Source organism: Centroberyx gerrardi, chromosome 6, assembly GCF_048128805.1.
Source record: "Centroberyx gerrardi isolate f3 chromosome 6, fCenGer3.hap1.cur.20231027, whole genome shotgun sequence".
Lineage (NCBI taxonomy): Eukaryota > Metazoa > Chordata > Actinopteri > Beryciformes > Berycidae > Centroberyx > Centroberyx gerrardi.
In genome coordinates, this window is record NC_136002.1 from 23,325,043 (window position 1) to 23,346,680 (window position 21,638).

Here is a 21,638-nt window from a genome sequence, read left to right on the forward strand (position 1 = left end):
AACGAGTCATACAAGATTCACAAACCATTTGTACAACTGTAAAACTATAAACAATTTTAGAGGAATATTATAGTGCTACCATAGGAAAAAGTAGGAGGGGTGGTGCTTCATACTTATCTTTATTTGATGATAGGTTTGTTGATAGTTGAGAGTTTTTTTTCTTTGGAAAGTATCAATCAAAGAATTTTAATGTTGTATGCAAACTAAGTGGTAGGCTCCAATACAGAGTTTTAAGCTGAAGTCTCTCTCTCTCTCTCTCTCTCTCTCTCTCTCTCTCTCTCTCTCTCTCTCTCTCTCTCTCTCTCTCTCTCTTCATTGTGATTCGCCTTTCTCTCCTCTTTTATTTGCTGTGGGACTCTCCCCTTTCTCCCCCGCCTCACTGCACGTAAAAAGGCGATCCATGGTGCGAAAAAGTTCCTTTTCTCCGTTTCCCTTCAGTTTAGGATGGCATTTATCAAACGTCTTGGCTATCTCAAGAATGAGATTATTCTCTTCTCTACTCCATTTCTACTTCTTCCACTGCCTTTGGTGATTGGGACAACGGTATGTAAATGATTTAGATGAAACTTCTGATTTAATTGAAACTTCAGATTTAAATGGAACTCAATGGATCCGCGTGGGGAAATTGCGCAATTTTTGCTAAATTTGGCGTGAATCAATAGAATTGATTGATAGCGATCTGTATTTTCTTTGTTTCAACAGGTTATTCCGTGTAGGACTGCTTTTTCTTTAACTATGACAAAAATGAACAAAATACATGTTAGACTACTTACGGAGAAATTACATTCCGTGTGCTTGCATTAGACATGAATTAATTAGCCTAAATGCATCCGCAATTTCAGTGTATCATTAGAACGCCAAAATGCCGCTAAAATGAATGGGCCTGGTTTGCACCGGTTCTGTTTAGGCAGCCCTTGCACCTGTTGATGCGACTCCCCATCTCGCGCACAGTGCACTTGAAGCAAAACGCATGGGAACTGTCCAGTGTTGCCTGAGGCTGCTGCACCCCAGTCCTGTTATTTTAACTCCTTGTTGTTAACATGAAGGGTCATGTCCAGCGTGGGAACACAGAGGCAAAAATCTCTCCACGTTTCCACTGCTACATGTGAGATAGACACACACAGGCTGGAAGCATGTTATGATAAGCATAGCCATGCTCCCCACATCATTGATCCACTTTCACGCACAGCAGGAGCTACCATGTAGAAACGACTGTGCCTGGAAATGACCTGTATGAAACTGTAGGGGTGTCAGTAGAAGTCAGGAGTATGGTCTAGGTCAGTGGTTCTCAATGTGGGGTCTGGGGACCACCAGGGATCCTTGAGGAGGTTCCAGGGGGTCCCCAGCAAATGTGATGTGAATTGATGGTGAAGTGTTAAACTTTACCATTATTTAATGAATGTAGAAGGATGACTATTTTGATTGTAGTTTCACTGTTATCTCTCTACCTACAATACAGATATTCATGAAATTCTGGACAAAATCATATCTAACAATAAAAATATTCTCAGATTTGGTTCCGACCCTGTGGTCTATGGAGATATGTGTACTAAATTAGGGGTCCTTGATATGAAAAAGGTTGAGAATCACTGGTCTAGGTCTGACAAGTGCTGTTTGTGCACTTTGTGCAGGCAACTAAAAACAATCTTGATCTTTACCCCATGAGACTTATCTTTGCCCTGTCTGCTATTACCTCTCATTAAAAATTATGTAATAGATCCCAGATGCTGGTCTGCATTTCACACATTATATGACACCTTTGCAAACAAGATCTCATTCTTGACCTCTGTGTGTGTGTGTGTGTGTGTGTGTGTGTGTGTGTGTTTTGCCTGTGTGTGTGCATGTTTCTGCATGCCTACACACAGGAGGCAGCATGTGCCTATGTGATAATCCTGATGGCCGTGTACTGGTGCACAGAGGCCCTGCCGCTGGCTGTGACGGCCCTGCTCCCAGCCATCCTCTTCCCCCTGTTTGGCATCATGCAGTCCAAAGATGTAAGTAAATCAATTATAGTAATAAAAATTATTGCAGTGACGCGTTGATTTTGCTCAGCGAGGATGGAGCAATGCATATCTTAATTTGGGTGGCCTTGCTGTTTCAGGTGTGTATGCAGTACCTGAAGGACACCAACATGCTGTTTGTGGGGGGGCTGATGGTTGCAGTGGCTGTGGAGCACTGGAACCTGCACAAGCGCATCGCTTTGAGGGTGCTGCTCTTTGTTGGTGTGCGTCCAGCGCTGTGAGTGCAAATTCTCTGTTATGTTTGTCACTTGTAAGACCATTACACTTCTGAGTGATATCTAATCAGCCATGATACCCACTATAGATAAGGAACATATGTTCAGCTTTGTTGTTGCCATCATAAGAGTGAAAGTCTCTTTCTCCTCCTGTCATTAATTATTATAAAACACTCAAGGTCCCCTCTTCTAATCCAAGGCCGCTAACAATATTTTTTTTATCTTCCTCTCAGTCTGATGTTGGGTTTCATGGGCGTGACAGCCTTCTTGTCCATGTGGATCAGCAACACAGCCACCACAGCCATGATGGTGCCTATTGTCCAAGCTGTGCTGGAGCAGCTCAACAACTACAGTGACGTGGAGATTCCTCAGATCCTCAGCTCAGAGGAGCAGGGCCAGCCGGCAGAGGCCGACAGCAAACAGCCTGGACAGACGGGCAAGCAGAGTGACGGACAAGGTGAGCAGATGGGCCAAAGATGGTGACGCTGAAAAGCGAGTGCAATGAAAATGGATTGATCTCTTTGATCGAGAGAGAACCTTTAGGAAGATGTTTTATGCACAGACTACTAGACATTTTGTACAGCTTGTTTCTAATAACGCCTTTTATCCCAATCGACTGCCTAGTGGTGGTGACTTTCTTAGACGCCACAGTGGAGGCTGCCAGGCGAAAGGAAGCAGCAGAAAGGAGAAAGATGTGTAAAGGCATGACTCTGTGTGTTTGTTATGCTGCCAGCATTGGAGGCACTGCCACACTCACAGGAACAGGTCCCAATCTGGTGCTCAAGGGCCAGATGAACCAGTGAGTATTTTTTCAATGCACTTGTTGGCACTTTTGAGTTACCTTTTGATATTTTCAATCTTGTTCATTAAAATACTTTATTCCCTATCTTGTCTTTCCCCTTAGACTCTTTCCACAAAATGGAGATGTCATTAATTTTGCCTCCTGGTTCGGCTTTGCTTTCCCTAACATGATCCTCATGCTCACGCTGGCCTGGCTCTGGCTGCAATTTGTCTTCATGGGATTCAAGTGAGTTTAGTGATGATTCAAATCTGATTACACTGACAGAGGCTTGAATCAACATCAAAAAACTTTCTACCACATCAAGTGTGCGATAGAATGTAGAGGTGACACGAAGATTTTTTCCCGTGTGATCCCTCTAGCTTTAAGAAGACGTGGGGCTGTGGGGCTGTGAAGACGGAGAAGGACATCGCTGCCTATAATGTGATCCGGGAGCAGCATCGTCAGCTGGGGCCCATGTCCTTCGGGGAGCTGAGCGTCCTGGGTCTCTTCACTCTGCTGGTGGTGCTGTGGTTCACCAGGGACCCTGGCTTTGTCGCCGGCTGGGCGACAGAAATCTTCAACTCCAAAGCAGAGTTTGTATACATATTTCTTAATTCCTAACTGTTTTATACACCTAATTTTCACTCTCACATAAATATAGCCGACGGCACAAATAGACAGAAAATGAATCTGTGATTTATTTGCTTTGAGGAGACTTTAGAAGTAATGGGTTTGTTCATTCCTTCCTCCCTCCACCTCTCAGATACGTCACTGATGCCACAGTGGCAGTGTTCGTTGCGGTCCTTCTCTTTGTTCTGCCCTCTAAAGCCCCACGCTTCTGTTCATGTAGGACTCATAGCTTTGACACAGGTGAGCCGTCTTTCTGGAAAAAATACACATGACATAGTTATATCTGAGTTTTTTAGAGGTGCAGGCTGCGCAATGATATAACACTGACATTGAATTTTTGGATCTTTAGCGCCCCATCAAGCTGCTGGCCCCACTCCAGCCCTGCTCACCTGGAAAGTGGCCCAGAAGAAGTTACCATGGAGCATAGTGCTTCTTCTCGGGGGAGGATTTGCTCTGGCCAAGGGCAGTGAAGTAAGTGGCGGTGACAGTCATAATGTTTGTTGGGATAAGTCTGGTGAAATAGCATTTAGCGCTTACGCAGCCAAGCGATGGAAGAGCCCGTCTGCTGACCTGAAATGCACCCTGACAATGTGCTCATTCAAGAATAAACTCAAGACCTTTTTTTTAGTATTGCTTAGACATGCTGTGGTAAGAATGATAGTGTCTGTGTGTTGTACTATGGGATGGGATTGTGGTGGCGGCTGGTTGGGAGTGTAGCTTTTCTATATAATTTGCGAGGGTTGGGGTGGTAGTAAATGAGTTGGATGGGGGATTGAAATTTTTGTGTATATTTTCACGCATATGTCTTTCGAATGTAATCTGAATTTTCTACTTTTGTTTTATTTCTTCTGCCTCTTTATTCTGTGAAAGCACATTGAGCTGCAAATAAACTTGAGTGAGTGAGAGTTAACTCCCAATGGTTGACCGAATGTTAACTCTAAGCTGTGTCAGTTATAGCTGCACGGATGAAGACTGTACTGTATACGTTTCCAAAAAGAGTACAACACTTATACGTCTATGTTATACATATCTCTGCAGGAATCGGGACTCTCAAAATGGATGGGAGACCAAATGACTCCCCTGCAAACCATCCCTCCCTGGGCAATTGCTATCATTCTGTGCCTGCTGATTGCTACCTTCACAGAGTGCACCAGCAATGTGGCCACTGCTACTCTCTTCTTACCTGTCCTCGCCTCAATGGTAAGGATTCTCACAGAGAAAGTTAAAAGTGACAGTTTTAAGCCGGCTCTTAGACTGCAGGAGACCGACATTTGTATTTTGGTGAAGTGCTTCCCAGTGTTGGTCCTTTTGAATTGATTCCCCAATTGGAGTCCAGCACTGAAACTACTCCCAGTGCAAGCCGGCCTACATTCCCTTGTTTGGTTGCCCCTCTAGTTAGTCATTTGGCCTGAATGCGTTTGGTCCCCTTCCCCGGGCCCCTCCTCCCATTAGCAACCTGCCAAACGCACCAATTCAGCTCAGTGTCTTGTAATGGTGCCCACCCCACTGCAGCTGAAGAATGCTATTACTGTGCCCAGTAGTCAGGCACTCAAGAGAACAGCAGAGCTGGATTGAGGCAGAAAGTGCAGGGGTATTCAGAGAGATGTTTATTGAGGACAAAGCAAGTGAGTGCACAAGGGTGTCCTTGTGAAAATGGGATAGAGAGAGAGGACGGGAGGAAGAAAGGAGCATTTGACCAATTACAGGCAGCTGAAAATGGGGAGATGACACTTGTGGCAGTCATGGCTTGTGGCATGTCACTTCATGTTTCAGTCTGTCAAGTGAATCTTTACCATCTGATTTAAAAAAAAATATATCAGACAAGACAAAAAACTGTCATGGTGAACTGATATACAGCTCGACAGGATAAATAAGAGTAATTATAAAGTTGAAGTATTGCACTCTTCATTTATTCTGAGTGCAAGAAATGACTGTTCACTTGTCAGCTACTGTGCTGTGGGATATGTAATTCTGAAGCAAACTCCACAGTGTAATGTTTTTTGCATTGTGATAGTATGCCATTATCGCTACATATGCAGTGCTTTTCCATTTTAGTTACCCATGAGTCAGCCCCGAGCATACAAGAATTACGTCTTAATTACACCCACCTAATGAGCATTTTCACCCAGCACAGAATTGCACACATTTCAGTCTGAGTTATGAGTCAGTGATTACGGTGCAGAAAAACAGCCAGATGGAGGAGTGGAGAGTGTTGTCATCAAGATTGCGCTCATCCCAGTCTCAGACCGTTGACGCTTTCTGCGTGTGTATTCCAGGCCCAGTCCATTGGAATGAATCCTCTCTACGTCATGGTGCCTTGCACTCTGAGTGCCTCATTCGCCTTCATGCTGCCTGTTGCTACGCCACCAAATGCCATCGTCTTCTCCTATGGCTACCTCAAGGTTGTTGACATGGTGAGTTTGACCGTGGTTTGTTGTGTTCATTCAGTAAAGTATAGTCTGATCATGCATAGCTGTCGCTTGTAGGCCATTATTATTACACAGGTGTAAGATTGCTGCATTCATGTGTTCATATACATTTGAAAATGTGTCCTGAAACTGCTAAGATCACTGTATACTTTTCTTCTCCATCAGGCCAAGACAGGAATTGTCATGAACATTATTGGTATCCTTTGCATTACACTGGCCATCAACAGCTGGGGCAAGGCCATGTTTCACCTGGACTCCTTCCCCACATGGGCTAATGTCACTGGGGTGTGAGTCTGGTCGGGGTTTGGCCATGGGAGATGTTCCAAACACACCCTGCCCTCCCCAGTCACAGGTGCCAGACAAAGAGCTCTGGTCAGAGAGACAGCACAGGATGACAAGGTGGACTGGCTGTGCCCGGGTGTCGTTGGGATACAAGCCCGTCTAGGCTGGTTTTCATTGATACTTGAGTCTTGCTTGTGAAAGTAAATGGTGATGAATGTGAGTGGGAATGGAGGAAGTGGTTGAAGAGTGGAATTAAAGTCTTGTTGAATTTACATTGCACCGTAATGGAGTTACACATTAAATAAGACACTGTGTGCCCTTAAGACAATATTCACCTCCTTTAAATGAAAATCTACTGTACCATTCTCAAGTAGCCAATGCTAGAAACACTGCTGTTCAAGTCAAGTCTTGGTTATCCATCAAAGGAAATTTGGTTTGCAGCAAAAGTGAAAACATTAATGGCATCAGTAACTTATATACTGTACATAGCGATCAACATGCAGAGCTCTTGATGAGGTAAAAGAGAATGCACGTTTTCCACAAAGTCACATGTAACCATGTTGCTCAAATCTCAACCCTAGATCCAAAGATAGATAATGTAGATACAAAGGCTCAGTTGGCTTAGCCATTTTGGAATTTATAGATCTCATGATAATTTTTTACAATATAGCAAGGAAATGAGGAAAAGTAAACATGTACTTTTGCCCTCTCACATCCTTAACCAACCATAACTATATGTTGAATTACACATTAGGATATATGGTATTTTGTTACTTCCAACATCACTTGGACTTTGAATAGTGTATCATCACTGCAAAACCATGAAACCCTTATGTACCTTACACAAACATTGATTTATTGTATTTGTAAACACAATCTAAAAATGTAGGTCAATATGTGCTGACCGTTTGAAACTTCTAACTGCAATGTAATGAATTATAGCTGAGTTTGAAATAAAGTTGTATTTAAGAATCAATGTATCGTTCCTTTTTTTTTTTTTTTTTCAATTGCATGACTTATGCACATGTGAACTGGAACAGAAACAGGCAAAATGATGAATCAAGTCTCCTGGCTTCTTACATGTCCAATGAGTTGAAATAATCATGTTGTAAGCATTGCAATATCAATTCACCAGCTTAATAAATTGTGACAAACTAATCATGTCAAGCAAATAAGAGCCAAGAGCCAAGTAAAAGAAATGTGTTTTAATACATACTGAGCATTTTTCATTCTTATTATATTGCCTCTATATACAGTGATTTACCACCCTATAAAGATACATTTAGGGCTCTGCTAACATAACATAACAACATGCATTACATAACTTTACATAAGTTTCATAATCAGTCCATAATTTCTGTTTGTTCTGGCTGAGTAATGTTAACAAATTACTAAGAATTATATCCAACTTCTGAGGAGAATCCCACATCATACTTTTTTTTTCTTTTCCCCAGTTTCCCCATGGTGAATCCACAACACATTTCATTTTGGTGCCAGAGCAGCTGACTGTTATATGGAGCCAAGAACACAATAGTCGTTTTTGGCTAGCAAAGGCCTCCGAGACAAACAGTGCCGCTAACCCGTTGCCTTTCCCTGCGTGACTTATGGCCTTTACTGAACATGGGTACGGCGGAGTTATTGTCTGCACGCTTTTAGAACTCTTTGTTGGTTCAAGTCATGCACGCACTGTGTTTGAACTCCATACATTCAAACACTTGCTTTAATTGTAAGTTACCTATTTTAAGGTTTTAATAGATTCCACTGATCTGTCCAGTACAGGCTTTTAAACTGTGATGAGGCTTTAATAAAGCAGGTGGAAAAGAAACTTTAAAAACAGCATTGTCATCCCATACTGTAGTCCAAAACCAGCTGATCACACCTTCATCACCAGTCTACTCTTTCTCAACTTCATGTGACTATTACCTGCATTTGAAAGTGCAATCGTTTTGTTCGGCGTCTTGCTCAGTGACCTCCTGTCTCGTGCATAGGCTGATATAATCCTGTAAACACCGTGTGGAAAGCCGTGTAATCCTTGGGTGAATGGCCACACCTAGGCAAGGGCTCTATGTCATTGTCCTTTTGCTGAGGGATTGCATGAACCAAGGGTCAGGACAGACTTGTAATGTCTTGTGTTGTCTCACACCATAAACAATATCAGCTCTTAACACAAAGAAGATATTTCACAACTCTCCATTTAGAGACTGCAGAGCACTTTATTGCAACCCAAACATTTGCATATCCATTCATATTTGGTCCCGCTGAGAATCTACCACCATCGTGAGAATTATGTCTCACAGACGAGATGTAAAAGATTCACAGACGCGCTAGATATTTCCACAGAGTTCACCGTAAGACACCATATGGCAGCAGACAGCATTAAACCATTCAGCATTTTCTCAAAGTTGGTGGTGCTGTGCGAAAGAAGAGAAAGATGTTACACTCTGGCAAAGGTAGCGGAGAGAAAGGAGAGCACGAAAGGAAAAGATCAAAGGTCTGACCTTGACCTCAGTTCTGTTGGACAATTAAAATGTTAGACGGTTCAAGAGTGGTTAACAAGCGGTTGGGTGTATAGAGCAGTTCAGATCACTATGATCTAAGGTCCCAGTGAGGAAAAAACGCTTATGTAATTACAGTGCCTTTCTCTCCCTTTGCTGCCTCTCAGCCACCCACTCATTATCCAATTGAAACACGTCCTCATGTATCATAGCCTCCATTATTGGCTATATATACATTTAAGAGTTCAGTAGGAAATGGAACCTGCAAGCTATTCTTTTTGCTGGGGCTTCATGAGACTGACTGCGCACACAAGACCTCTGGTGAACTCAGAAACACATTTCGATTCCATTCATTATAAACTAGGCCTTCTGTCTGCAGAATGAGCAAGTAAATGACTTCCAGACAAATATCCCTATCATTTGGGATTGGACAAAATCTTCTTACAGGCACACAGAGGACATCACGAGGGTCTGGGTTGAAATGAAAAGCACATTTTGTGTCCAGTCCACCTGTTGCATCTGATTCAAATACAGAGAATGTTTTGTGGATGAGAATGCTTTTTAAGCCACCATAGGCCATCCACCTCCTCTGTATCAGTTACTCATGAGGACAATATATAGCCTGTTTGATACAATCAACCCTTCCTGGCGCTCAAAGGATTTTGTGTAGAAATGGTTTCAGTTCGCCATTCAAGTCTCCAATTAAGTTGCTGACCTGTCTCTGGCCAACAGCTACAAGACAGAGGGCCTTTCTTTGCACCCTTTTAGGCCAAGGTACGTTGAGACTGACCAGGCCAAACTCATATTGTCCTTACAACAGTCATTTCCTTGCTGGGATGAATAGTCATAACATTTTTATCACCTAAAAGTCACCAAAAATCTTTTCTCTTTTAACTAATGTTCCAGGACAAGCCAAGAAATATTTGTGAAAATGAACTAATACTTGACTAATACCTGAACCTGTGATTTCATCAAGATCTAAAATATAGAGCTACTCCTACTCCTAGATAGTGACTTGGGAAAGATGGTAAAGATTACTTTTCTTTACTCTTTCTGAGAATAAGGGTAGAGTTTCTGGTTCAGATGATGACATCACATTACATTACAGGTTGAACTTTAGTCTTTTAGTTTCAGGCTTTGGGAGAAAGTTGTTTTAATTGAATGTATTCCTTTTTAAGTTTACTAAACATATCTTTTATCGTTCATATACAGGCAGGTGACTTTCAAAACTGAATTGACAATAAAGTTCAATTGAAAATAAAGTGTTATAATTGTATTTTAACATGTCATTGGGTCATCGCAAGCCACAAGAGCAGCTCCAGTGCACCATGAAGTAGATTGGAATAGAGTCTACAAGTATCTGGAACTCTACTGGAAGGAGGCAACGCCATTCTTCCTCAAGAAACTCTGATGATGATGGCGGTGGAATGCCGGTCCAGAATCTCCCATAAGTGCTCAATTGGGTGGAGATTTGGTGATTGGCACAACGATGGTACTGGCATATGATCATTTTCATGCTTATCATGCCATTCGGTGACTAGCCATGCCCTGCGGACGGGGACATTACCAACCTGGAACATTTCACTCCCATCAGGACACCACAGGATGAATGTGATGAAACACTTTGTTTTTACTGGTGTTTACTTCTAAAGGATTCAGTAGACCTGACCCATGCCACCCCAGGAAACGCTGCCAAAACCCTTCACCTTAGGAAACAAGTACTGTAGACCTCTTTTGCATGCACCACACATGTACTCAAGAACAGACTGATGACTCATCTGACCATATGACTTTTTTTCCACAGCTGAGTAGACCACTGCATGTGTTCTTTGCACCGCTTCACTCGCAAAGGGGCATTTTTAGGTGTAATAAGGGGTTTAAGCGCTGCAACCCAACCATTGTATCCCTCTCTGTGAAGACTGTTTTCTCGATGAAAGACTGTTTTTGAAGAAACTGCCCGGTCCCGCCTTAGATTACCGTTTTGCAGTCAGCTGATTCAGAGTTGCTTGTCTGTTTTTCCCTGCATCTCGAGCCAAGGCACAGACACCAAGGTCAAGCAGTATACTTCCGTCCACAGTTGTCCCTAGTTGATGATGATGTCTTTCCCTCAGACTTCAATGCCACCATCACCTTAATCACTGTTCCACATGAAGCATGAGCAAACTCTCACTGAGGCTCTTGCCAAATGTACCCCAATAATAAACTCTCTCTAAAAATCAGAGATCTTTGTGTGGCAGCCAAAATAATTCACAACTGAGTCTACCCAGCATTTTATACATGACCCTATGAATAATGGAATGTTAATTATCGCAGGTATCACTCCTGTGTGGAAGCACCTGCTTTCAGTATACTTTGTATTCCTCATTTACTCACGTGATTCATTTATTTGGGCAGTTATTTTGAGGTAAAATAGTTTGATTTGAAAAGTCAAACTATGAAACTATGAAAAAACTCTCCCAGAACCAGGATTTACAGATAATCTCTCTGATACAAATGTGTAAGTGTTTGTGCTGAGTGGTTAATTTTTTTTTCATTTATGATATGCCATGTTGATATCAAGATAAACTTTTGCACTTTGGCACTTTTTAATTTTTTGTTTAGAACTACAGGTAAGAGGCCATTTCACGTTAGTAGGGAAATAGCTCCATCTGCTGGTATAATGCAGAATGAATGACCTGCTTGGACCTGCTTGGAAGGAACAACATGTGGAAAACAGCATTGTGCGGCAAAAAACGAACAAACAGAATCATATTTGCAGTAGTTAACGTAACAGGGACCTTTCAAATAAATAAATAAATAAATAGATACATAATAATGATAAATGAATAGATATATAGACAGACAGACAGACACATAAATAAGTAAACAAGCAAGCCAGCAAGTGATTAAATAAATCACTTAACACTTCACAGACGTAAACTACTACTACTACTACTACTACTGAAGATGGGCACTGCTGGTTATTTATTTTAGTGTCATAATTGCTTGCAGGGATCAGTTACATCAGGTGATCAGTGAATTTACAGGTGAAGTCCTTTGGGAGCCTAAGCAAATTACTGGCCATGTCCTTTATACATGTAATTGGATTAAAGAATAAATTATTTAACACCCTGAGGTTCAGTTTTCACTTTGCACCTTGACCAACAAACTATTCAAAGTCCATGTAGCCTACATAATCACTGAACCGGAGAGCCACCTTGTGACAGCATCACTCCCTTAGCCTATTAAAGGCACTCCTTTATGCAAATACGTTATCAGTGTTGGTATGCTGTCCATTCAAAACTATCAAAGGTTGATTCTCTCCAGAGTGAAATCAAAGCAGGAAAATGTTTATTCAAAAGGCAGTCGGCCATGTTGCTCACAGAATTCCAAGTGTAACTTAACATTTTGACACTAAAACTGTGGGAAAATAAAGTATGACCCCCATCTCTCATGAATTAGTGGACTACATATATTGTATGTGACTGATATAACATTAAGTGACACATTTTAGAACAAAACAAACTTAGAATACTTAAATACTTGAAACTTAAATATTGTACTAATTTAGAAAATGAGAAATTGAAAATACTGGTACAACACATCCATGTTCTTAAAATGGAAAACAAACAAACAGTCGATAGATAGATAGATAGATAGATAGATAGATAGATAGATAGATAGATAGATAGATAGATAGATAATTCACTGATTAACTGATTGATTGACAGATTATTATCATTCAACTGATTTAATTATTATTAAAATAGTATTAAAAATAACTATCGTCATTTTATTTTAGGGGTTCATGATTACAGATTTTGAATATTTCATTCAATCCACTTTGCATTGTTGTTTCTATTTTACCAAGAGATATAGGAAATTGACTTGATAAACTTTGTATTGAGCATGATACAATATTCTTTCATAAATTAGAGGCTCAAAGATCATCAGCGGCCTAATTATTTGAAATATGTTGCAATCACTTGTTTATTATGCAGCTGATGTAAGAGCCACGCAATATTTCAGGCCTTTCTGACACTGACCATTATGGACACAGAGAGAAAAAAAAAGATTATCAGATTATAAAGCAGTGGTTCCCAAACTGAGGTCTGGGGGGGTCTAATAGTTTAATTTCACTATTATTTCATCAGTTATTATTTCATCCACAGAGATCAGACGTTTCCCTTTCTCTACTGGTATCTCCTCACCTACAGCATACATAAAAGAAAAAACTCTTCTCAAATATGTTTCCTTTCCTTGGGAGAAAACGAGGTTCTGTGATCTGAAGCCTATCTATGTGGAGGATCCTTGACATGCAAATGTTTGGGAGCCCCTTGTGAAGTTTGAGTCAACAAACAATACCAACGAGGAAGATCTAACACTAATTCTGGATTGAGTGGTTAATGGTTAATGGTTAATGGGCTTGTTGTCCTGGAAGTTAGGCTAGGGGAGACCGGGGATGGTTGTAACACGGGATAGTTGTAACACTTTTAATTTCTCCAATCAGGAACAAGTTACGAATCAGGACAGACAAGCACAAACACACATAGACAGACAAGCAAGCAAACACACACACACACACACACACACACACAAGAGTGCAAGACAAACAAGCACAAACACACATAAACAGACAAACACAGACACACACACACACACACACACACACACACACACACACTAATATTCAGTTGTTGAAGTTGGTGCACATTTGCACATTTTGTTCAATTTTATTATTATGTTCAAATGTCTGTCACTAGTATGACTGACAGTAACTAACATACTTGGCTCACACACACACACACACACACACACACACACCAATTATGTTAAAAAATCATTTAAGTGTTGAATAAAAAGCTTTCAATATCTTAAGTTTTTGTCATAATCCTTATTTCATAATGTTACATTTCACCCCAGGCTATGTTACAACTAACCCGGACTATGGGGTGAATTGTAACATTTCACTCCTTGTGTTTGAGACTAAACCATGCATTTTCTGTTTGTGTTACAGAGATAACTACACCACTTAATAGCAGACACATGTAACTAGTTTGTGTCACATTTTGAACGCACTGGCTTAAAAGAGCTCCAAGATACAGACAGAAATGTCAAAAATGTTACAACCATCCCTGGTCTCCCCTACACTATTATCACACTTCATTTCTGAAATAACTAAAAATCCCACTTTTCAGCAACTTGTGGCTAAAATAATCTCCCACTAAAGCTTGAACTTTGCCTTATTGCTGTAATAGCTGAGTCATAGATGAGTCATACAGCACGTAGTGATGGCAGATCAGTGAACGACTCGTTCTTGGTGAACGACTCTTGGTAAGGAACTGGAAGTCAGAACTCACTCTGCCAAACGAGTCGTTCGTTCACGGCTCCGCAGCGCCACAATCAAGGATTCAAGAAATGAGTCTCATTCACGAACGAGACAAGCTGTGAGCGGTTGAGGAAATTGAGCTGTGAGTCGCAGCAGAGGCAAACAGACGTTTGAGGAGTAGACATGGGGTAGACATTGCATCGTTCACAACTCTCCTGAGTGTAAATATAGAGGGAACGAGAATCATGTGGAGCCAACCCACTCTTTCGACTCGTTCGTGGTTCACCGAACATCTTCCCTCTCTCTCCTGCACAGCGGCCAACTGAAACTCATAAAGACCGAATCTCATAAAAGAACCGAACTTCACATCACTAAGAAGGAAGTAACTCCGTGACGTCCAAGTGACCTCACTCTGCTCCTATGAAAACACATTTACAGTAACTTTCATCACACATGCTGAGGGAGTTCCTCGAAAGAACAACAGGTCCAGAATAGCAACATACAGTGAATACTAAATCATGGAAAGCAGGGCAAATAGTGGGAATGAAGGCTCACCTTCTTCTTCATGGAGTATTTGTGATTCTTGGGTAATAAGGCATATTCGCATGCAGATCCCTGTTGGCTTCAAGACAGAAATAATACAGTTGGCTAAACTGGCCGGGCCAGTGGTAAGTAGCCTCTACTTTACTGTGTTGCTGTCATTCATTTCCACCATGTGTGTTTAGTGTGGACAACAGCAGCTGAGACCGATGATCAAAATGAGCTCAAATGGATTTTTTCATTATTAATGAATGAATGTGGACTACAGTTCATAGGTAACCTAACCATTTAGTGTACAGGCTCACTGCTGTGGCAAAAATAATAACCACTGCACAATATTGGTGTCTCAAGCTGATTTTCATTCATTTTTTTCTTTTCTCATCAGTTCATGGCCCAGTTCATGGTGTTTGCAGTGAGTTTAGTCAGCACTATTTTCTGTGGCCATCTGGGGAGGACAGAGTTGGCAGGAGTGACTCTGGCCATAGCAGTAAGTATTGTTCTTACAATAACACTGACATCTTAACAAAAGTTATAGTGGAGTAAACCAACAGTAGAAAATAACCCATTCCATGTTTGCTTTGTTTCCTCAGGTTATTAATGTTACAGGTATATCTATTGGATCTGGTTTATCATCAGCATGTGATACTCTAATATCTCAGGTAGGAGCATTAGCCCACTCATCTGAAATGGCATCTGATATACTGTATTTATTAATCAATATTTATCTATCCAGCACTGATACATTTTCAGAAAGCTCAACAAGCCTCATGTAAAAACCCTCTCTGGTTGTAGACCTTTGGGAGCCGTAACCTCCTGAGAGTTGGGGTTATTCTGCAGAGGGCAATCCTCATTCTGATGCTGGCGTGTTTCCCTTGCTGGGCCATCCTCATAAACACAGAATCCATCCTGCTGGCTGTCAAACAGAGTCCAGAAGTGGCCAGGTCAGCCATTTCTGTTTCCTGCCCTACCACTGCTTTAGCCCACTTTGTTATTCATGTTGATTCTGACGGAGAATCTCTCTTTAGGTTGTCTCAGATGTATGTGAAGATCTTTATGCCAGCACTTCCTGTAAGTATGTCTATGACGCAAACAATAAAGGAAACTGGGCTGACGGTATCACAACACTATTCTAGAGATGGATTCTTTTTGACTCCTGTCTGAATGCTCCCAGGTCAAAGACTGACTAATGTTGTTTTTACAGGCTACATTCATTTATTCACTGGAAACAAGATATCTACAAAACCAGGTAAGTATAGTCAGTTGTGTCTACAATTTTACTAAAATTCAGCTTTCACATTTCACAATTCTTATGCCTTCTTATGCCATTAACTACGGTCTTATAGCCAAAAACAAGATCAACTGTATGTGAACTGGATGTTTTCGAAGATGAATTTCATTTTTTGTTTCATTGTACGTTATATGAGGAACTAAGACTGCTTTTATTTGAGACAATGCAAAACAAGAAGCCTGAGTTGTTCTGGTTAGGAGATGAGGTTAAGTTGGGGTTAAGTCCCAGTTTCATTGGGAAAGCATGAAACTGAGAATGGAGAAGCTGTTTATTTGAATGTATGACTTTGATTTGTATGTTTTGATTATTATTTGTTTCTGGTTCTTGTTTGTTTGGTGGAACTCAACGCCTCTGTGTCTTGTGAGCCCATACTGGCACCTTGTGGTGCACAACACATTAATACAAATTTATCTATCTATCTATCTATCTATCTATCGATCTATCTATCTATCTATCTATCTATCTATCTATTTACCCATCTATCTATTTACCCATCTATCTATCTATCTATCTATCTATCTATCTATCTATCTATCTATCCATCTATCTATCTATCAATTGATTGAGTGATTTCATGCCAATATACAGCTCCATAAAGATTACAAAAGATGGAAAAGGTGACTGTGGCATTATCTAGGTGGCAGGAAGGCCCACTTTCTGGCTCTGAACTGGTAGTGTTGACACACATTTGGATAAAAAGAAGTAAATATTCAGGAAGACTAGCCAGTCTTCTATTCATTTGACAATGGTGCAGCTCCAGGCTGTACATTGGTATGACATTAGAGATTAGATGTTCCCTGATTTCTATCTTTGGGAGCGCATTGCGCACATAAAGATGCTGATTGGATTGTTCTAGGTCATAAGAATAATATGTGGTATTCTCATTTTAGGGCATCATATGGCCGCAGGTTATCACAGGAGCTGTGGTGAATATCCTTAATGCTCTCATCAACTACATCTTCCTCTATGCATTGAATCTGGGAGTAGCGTGAGTATCACTTACTGGAGTGCACACAATTACCCCAGTTTCATTACTGCTGATAGCAAAAAAAATGAAATACTCTTTACAGAGGCTCTGCTGTTGCCAACACTATCTCCCAGTTCTCCCTGGCTGCAATTCTCTATGCTTATATCATGTGGAAAGGTCTTCATAAGGCCACCTGGGGAGGTGAGTAGGACCGATTTTCAACAGAGCGTGATAATTCTGCATACACTTAGAGGCTCCAATGGTTTCCCTCGGCATGACGACTCCAGTGTAGCACTATAATGGGTTATTAGAGTATAAAATCATATTTGAAATCCCGAGGGCAGAAAACGACATTACGGTTCAGCCTCACACCGCTTTGAAACTATGCAGTCTTGAATTATAATTGAGCCTTGTCTTAGCAGAGTGGAGAGTGGACTACTGTGACACTCTGCCGTCTCTCCCACCCAAACTGACATTGAATCAACTTTGAGTTCTGTGTACAGACCTAGAAAAGCAAGTGAGCTCACCAAACACCCATTTTTCTCTACATCTTAGTTAGTTAAACTTTTAAAATTCTTGTATTAGTTCTCAAATCAACTCATGGCCTTGTACCTGAATATCTGTCTGAGCCTCTGATAATAATCTCCTTACAGTCCCCAGTCTTCCTTATAGACAGTCCTTTCCTGCTTTATTTTTTTAATTTCATTTTTTTCCTCACCATTATAGATAGCTTTCTAATGCGTTTCCCATCAATCTGAAAGCAGCTGTGGCGAGACCAGCGTTAGATAAACAGCAGAAATGTAAACAAAGCCATATGCTGTGGTCTGTTACCATAAAGTTACTTCCTTCACGTGCCTTTGTTTATTCACAAGAACCCTGAAAAAATTGTTGCATCATTAATCAAAATGGGACAGATATATCGCTTGGCAGCTGTCAGTGTGAAACCAAACATAACAGCAGTTTGTACCCACAGTGTCAGAACAGATTTTCAAAAGAAACCAGTCAGAAATAATATAAAAAATAAAGATAATTTTGTGCCATAGATAGATAGACAGACTGACTGACTGACTGATTGGTTGGTTGATTGATTGATTGATTGATTGATTGATTGGTTGATTGATTGATTGATTGACTGACTGATTGATTGATTGATTGATTGATTGATTGATTGATTGATTGATTGATTGATTGATTGATCGATCGATCGATCCTACACAGGCTGGTCTAAAGAGTGCCTGCAAGAATGGGGCACTTTCATCCACTTGGCCATTCCCAGCATGATCATGCTATGTGTTGAGTGGTGGACGTATGAGATTGGAAGTTTTCTGGCAGGTAAGGTAGTCACCTTGTGTTTTTTAAAGGATGTGTTTGTATGAATTAGTGGTGCTCTGATATCTAATAGCTGTTTTTCATCGACAGGTCTAATAAGTGAGGTGGAACTTGGAGCTCAGTCAGTTGTATACGAATTGGCAAATGTGGCATACATGGTGAATTCTTTCATGTGGAACAGTATATTTCTACAATGAATTCCTATTATATGAAATGAACCATCTGTATATGTATGCAGTGTACTTGTAGGTTAATGTAGGGTTCTTGTTATTAGTTCCCTCTAGGTTTCAGTGTGGCAGGCAGTGTAAGAGTTGGTAACGCCTTGGGAGCCGGAGACACAGAGCAGGCCAAGCTGTCTGCTAAACTGGCAATGTTCTGCGCAGGTTGGTACAGGCATCGATAACAGCAGAAGACTGTGGTTGAACTGGGAAGCTGCCAGGTGTTAATGTATGCAACTGTGTGAAAGTGAGGCAACTTTCCCTGGATAAATAAAGGGAAAGCCTGAGCCGCTTTCTTTTCACTCCTTTGACATTAATTAAATGTTAAAATAAAAGAAGTACAAATCCTTTGGATGAGCACATTTTGAATTGTGTGTAATATGACTAGTGAATAATTTTGCTTCTCCATTACCTCTTGTGCACAGGGTCAGTCTCTGTATGCTTGTCAATTATCATTGGGAGCCTGAAGGACCATATCTCTTACATCTTTACATATGATCAGTGAGTAACATCTTAGCTGTGTACTTTTTGAGTGCAGCACCCTTATGGAACTGGTATATTGCAATCTCCACTACCACTGATGTGAAAAACGCAGTCGTTTCCCAGGATGTTTTGTGTTATGTACAGAGGCAGTGTCTATAAAAGATAATAAAGATCACTTTAATGACCTTTCACCAATGTGTGCGTCACTGTATACTTATAAAACAGTGAACTTTGCTTACATATTCCTTGACATATTAACTTGAGGTAAATGCAGTACAGATGTAGTGCACGCCATCTGTAATTCCAATTGAGTTCAATGCCATATTATTCCCCCTTTAAAATAGTCAATTCCCCTGTTGAGGATACTGTCTGAGGACTGAATTTTATTACACAAAAATCTAATATTCTTCTTGTCTTATCACCTCTATTACACAGTGTCACACTGTTTGTAAATGTTGAGCTGAATTTCTCTTCTTCCCTCACGACAGACAAATCAGAGAAAGGGTTGCTGATGTTATGGCTTTCTATGCTCCTTTCCTCTTCCTAGATGCTTTATCAGTAAGTAGCTCTGCCATTGCATCCCAACGACGTACCTGTAGATTACTGCATTTGTAATTCAATTCAATTTAAAGCACCTTTCAGCCCAGTCTAACCATATCTTTATTCTGTTTGTCTGATTATAGGCTGCCTCGGGGAGCGTTATAAGAGGGGCAGGGAAACAGAAAGTTGGGGCTGTCTGCAACATTGTGGGATATTATGGTATTGGCTTTCCTATTGGAGTGTCTCTGATGTTTGCAGCCAAATTAGGAATCATGGGTAAGATCTATAGTAGAGGTGTTTTCATTTTCCTGTTTTCAGTTTTGTGCCACATTGTTGTCTCATTGGTAAACCATTTTTTTGTGAGATCCAGCACTGCATCAACATCACTAGATAGACCCTTTTCACAGGGTATAGATCGGTTCTCACCATTGGCAGCAATGTTAAGAAGCAAACTTGCTGTGACCTCTGACTCTGTCTGTGATCACTTATTTTGTCTTTCAACATCGTGTATAATACAATACAGGTGTTGTCAATGACATATATTTCTGTATATCTTGTCAGACGTCTGTATGAATATAAAAAAGTGATTTGATGGAGGACCACAAAATGCTAACAGCCCAGAAATTACCATTAGCCTTGGTTAGCCAGTTAGCATTTTGTGCTAGCCATGTTTGTGAAAAGGCTCTATTGCTGCTCTTTTAGCAAGACATCAAATGACCCGAGTCATTTCTCTTCTCTACTTTGACATTACATTTTGAAAGAGACAGACTACACTCCTCTTTTCTCCAGGTCTGTGGACAGGATTATTTATCTGCGTGTTCCTGCAATGCTCCTTCCTAATCTTCTACCTGGTCAGAATGAACTGGAAGAAAGCCACAATAGAGGTTAGTAATCAGAGGTAAAGCTCCCTCTCTAAATGCCTTTAGGCTACTCCTTTATAAAAAGTTAATATGCAATTTTTCTTCCAGGCTCAGATCAGAGCTGGAGTGCATGGGAGTTCTCCAGACACAAGTAAGAGAGACTCTGCTACAACTAAAGCATATTCCTCATTCAAAGGTGCTATGTGCAGCATTTTAACATCAATAAATGATTACCACATTCATTTTGAGACATTAATATAATTACTGCAAACAAACAAGACCATCAATGAGAAAATTGGCAGCCTCTACTGGCCTCTACAATGTATTTTACATTGTGTGCCACCAGGTTGGAAATTGGCTGCATTGCTTTATGGCACAAAACAGGAAGAGAGCGCTGTTCTTCCAGTGTGAACGGAGCTAAAGCTTTCAGATTTTCTCACAATGGCAGATGGAGGAAGGCATGAAAGGCAAATGGAAAAAGCCACTACCAATATGTTTATCCTCTTCAGTAAAATGAAGAGAAAACATTTGACCTATGAAGCAAAGATCCTCTTTGCAACAGGAGGAAAAGGGATTTATGGTAAATGCGGTCTTAATTTTGAGAAGCACTAGCACAAAACCACTGGCATGGGATGAATCAACCATGGTCTCATTTGTTTGAGAGAATTATACCAAGATATTGCAATTAATTTGACATTGATATATTGATATTGAAAAAAATACTACACATGGCACCTTTTTAAAGTCTACAAAAGCTCTGTATCATATTTTCCATTATTTAGAGTAGGAAGTTAAAGTAGAAATTTTAACTTAAGGCTACTAATTTCTTATATAATTTTAGAGTTGCATTTGTCCTGATATCCTGTTGTCCAGGGGCCCAGCCAGAGGATGCAGGGCTTTCTGAGGGCAACACAGATGTGGAGGGGCTGGCTGACACTGAGGAGACACCAGTGGTGGAAACAGCGGTGTTTCTCTCCCACAGGGCGCTGGTGCTGCGGAGGGGCCTGGCCTTGGCTGGCATGCTTTTCATCCTGGCTGCTGGAATCATCACCAACCTATTGATCACTAACTTGATTACATGAGAAGAGACGCGGTTCATCTTAGGAAAGTCTATTGTTGTCAGTGGAGTAACTCTGTGCCAGCAGCACAGGCTGTGATGCAGAGGACTGCGGTGTAGCGAGCCACAGCAGGCGAGCTGAAACACGGCTCTGCTGCAGCTCCCTTTCATCTGAGGGAAGAGAGAACCAGGCAA

At 40.9% G+C, this 21,638-nt stretch overlaps 2 protein-coding genes across 2 annotated transcripts; both read left to right on the forward strand.

Annotated features, from left to right (window-relative positions):
• Positions 1-415: 415 nt before the first annotated feature.
• On the forward strand, positions 416-6,916 carry slc13a5b (solute carrier family 13 member 5b). Its single transcript, XM_071914598.2, has 12 exons — positions 416-543; positions 1,866-1,994; positions 2,102-2,238; positions 2,470-2,693; positions 2,861-3,035; positions 3,141-3,263; positions 3,398-3,610; positions 3,781-3,887; positions 3,997-4,118; positions 4,686-4,847; positions 5,924-6,061; positions 6,242-6,916. Exons 1-12 carry the CDS (start codon positions 445-447, stop codon positions 6,365-6,367), a joined length of 1,755 nt encoding a protein of 584 aa, XP_071770699.1. The 5' UTR covers positions 416-444; the 3' UTR covers positions 6,368-6,916.
• A 7,786-nt stretch (positions 6,917-14,702) lies between these two features.
• On the forward strand, positions 14,703-21,479 carry slc47a3 (solute carrier family 47 member 3). The gene is made up of 17 exons (XM_071914654.2): positions 14,703-14,829; positions 15,087-15,188; positions 15,292-15,360; positions 15,494-15,642; positions 15,727-15,769; positions 15,903-15,947; positions 16,880-16,977; positions 17,060-17,157; positions 18,175-18,288; positions 18,376-18,443; positions 18,560-18,668; positions 18,929-19,004; positions 19,475-19,544; positions 19,670-19,802; positions 20,316-20,410; positions 20,495-20,537; positions 21,260-21,479. Exons 1-17 carry the CDS (start codon positions 14,767-14,769, stop codon positions 21,466-21,468), a joined length of 1,584 nt encoding a protein of 527 aa, XP_071770755.2. The 5' UTR covers positions 14,703-14,766; the 3' UTR covers positions 21,469-21,479.
• Positions 21,480-21,638: the final 159 nt, after the last annotated feature.

What these genes read in the sequence shown, in the direction of transcription:
- slc13a5b (XM_071914598.2), top strand. Translation starts at nt 445, where the DNA reads ATGGCATTTATCAAACGTCTTGGCTATCTCAAGAATGAGATTATTCTC. An exon ending in GCATCATGCAGTCCAAAGAT is followed by an intron (nt 1,995 to 2,101) that starts GTAAGTAAATCA and finishes TTGCTGTTTCAG; the next exon opens with GTGTGTATGCAGTACCTGAA. An exon ending in GACTCATAGCTTTGACACAG is followed by an intron (nt 3,888 to 3,996) that starts GTGAGCCGTCTT and finishes TTGGATCTTTAG; the next exon opens with CGCCCCATCAAGCTGCTGGC.
- slc47a3 (XM_071914654.2), top strand. Translation starts at nt 14,767, where the DNA reads ATGCAGATCCCTGTTGGCTTCAAGACAGAAATAATACAGTTGGCTAAA. An exon ending in CAAGATATCTACAAAACCAG is followed by an intron (nt 15,948 to 16,879) that starts GTAAGTATAGTC and finishes TTCTCATTTTAG; the next exon opens with GGCATCATATGGCCGCAGGT. An exon ending in GATTGGAAGTTTTCTGGCAG is followed by an intron (nt 18,289 to 18,375) that starts GTAAGGTAGTCA and finishes TTTCATCGACAG; the next exon opens with GTCTAATAAGTGAGGTGGAA.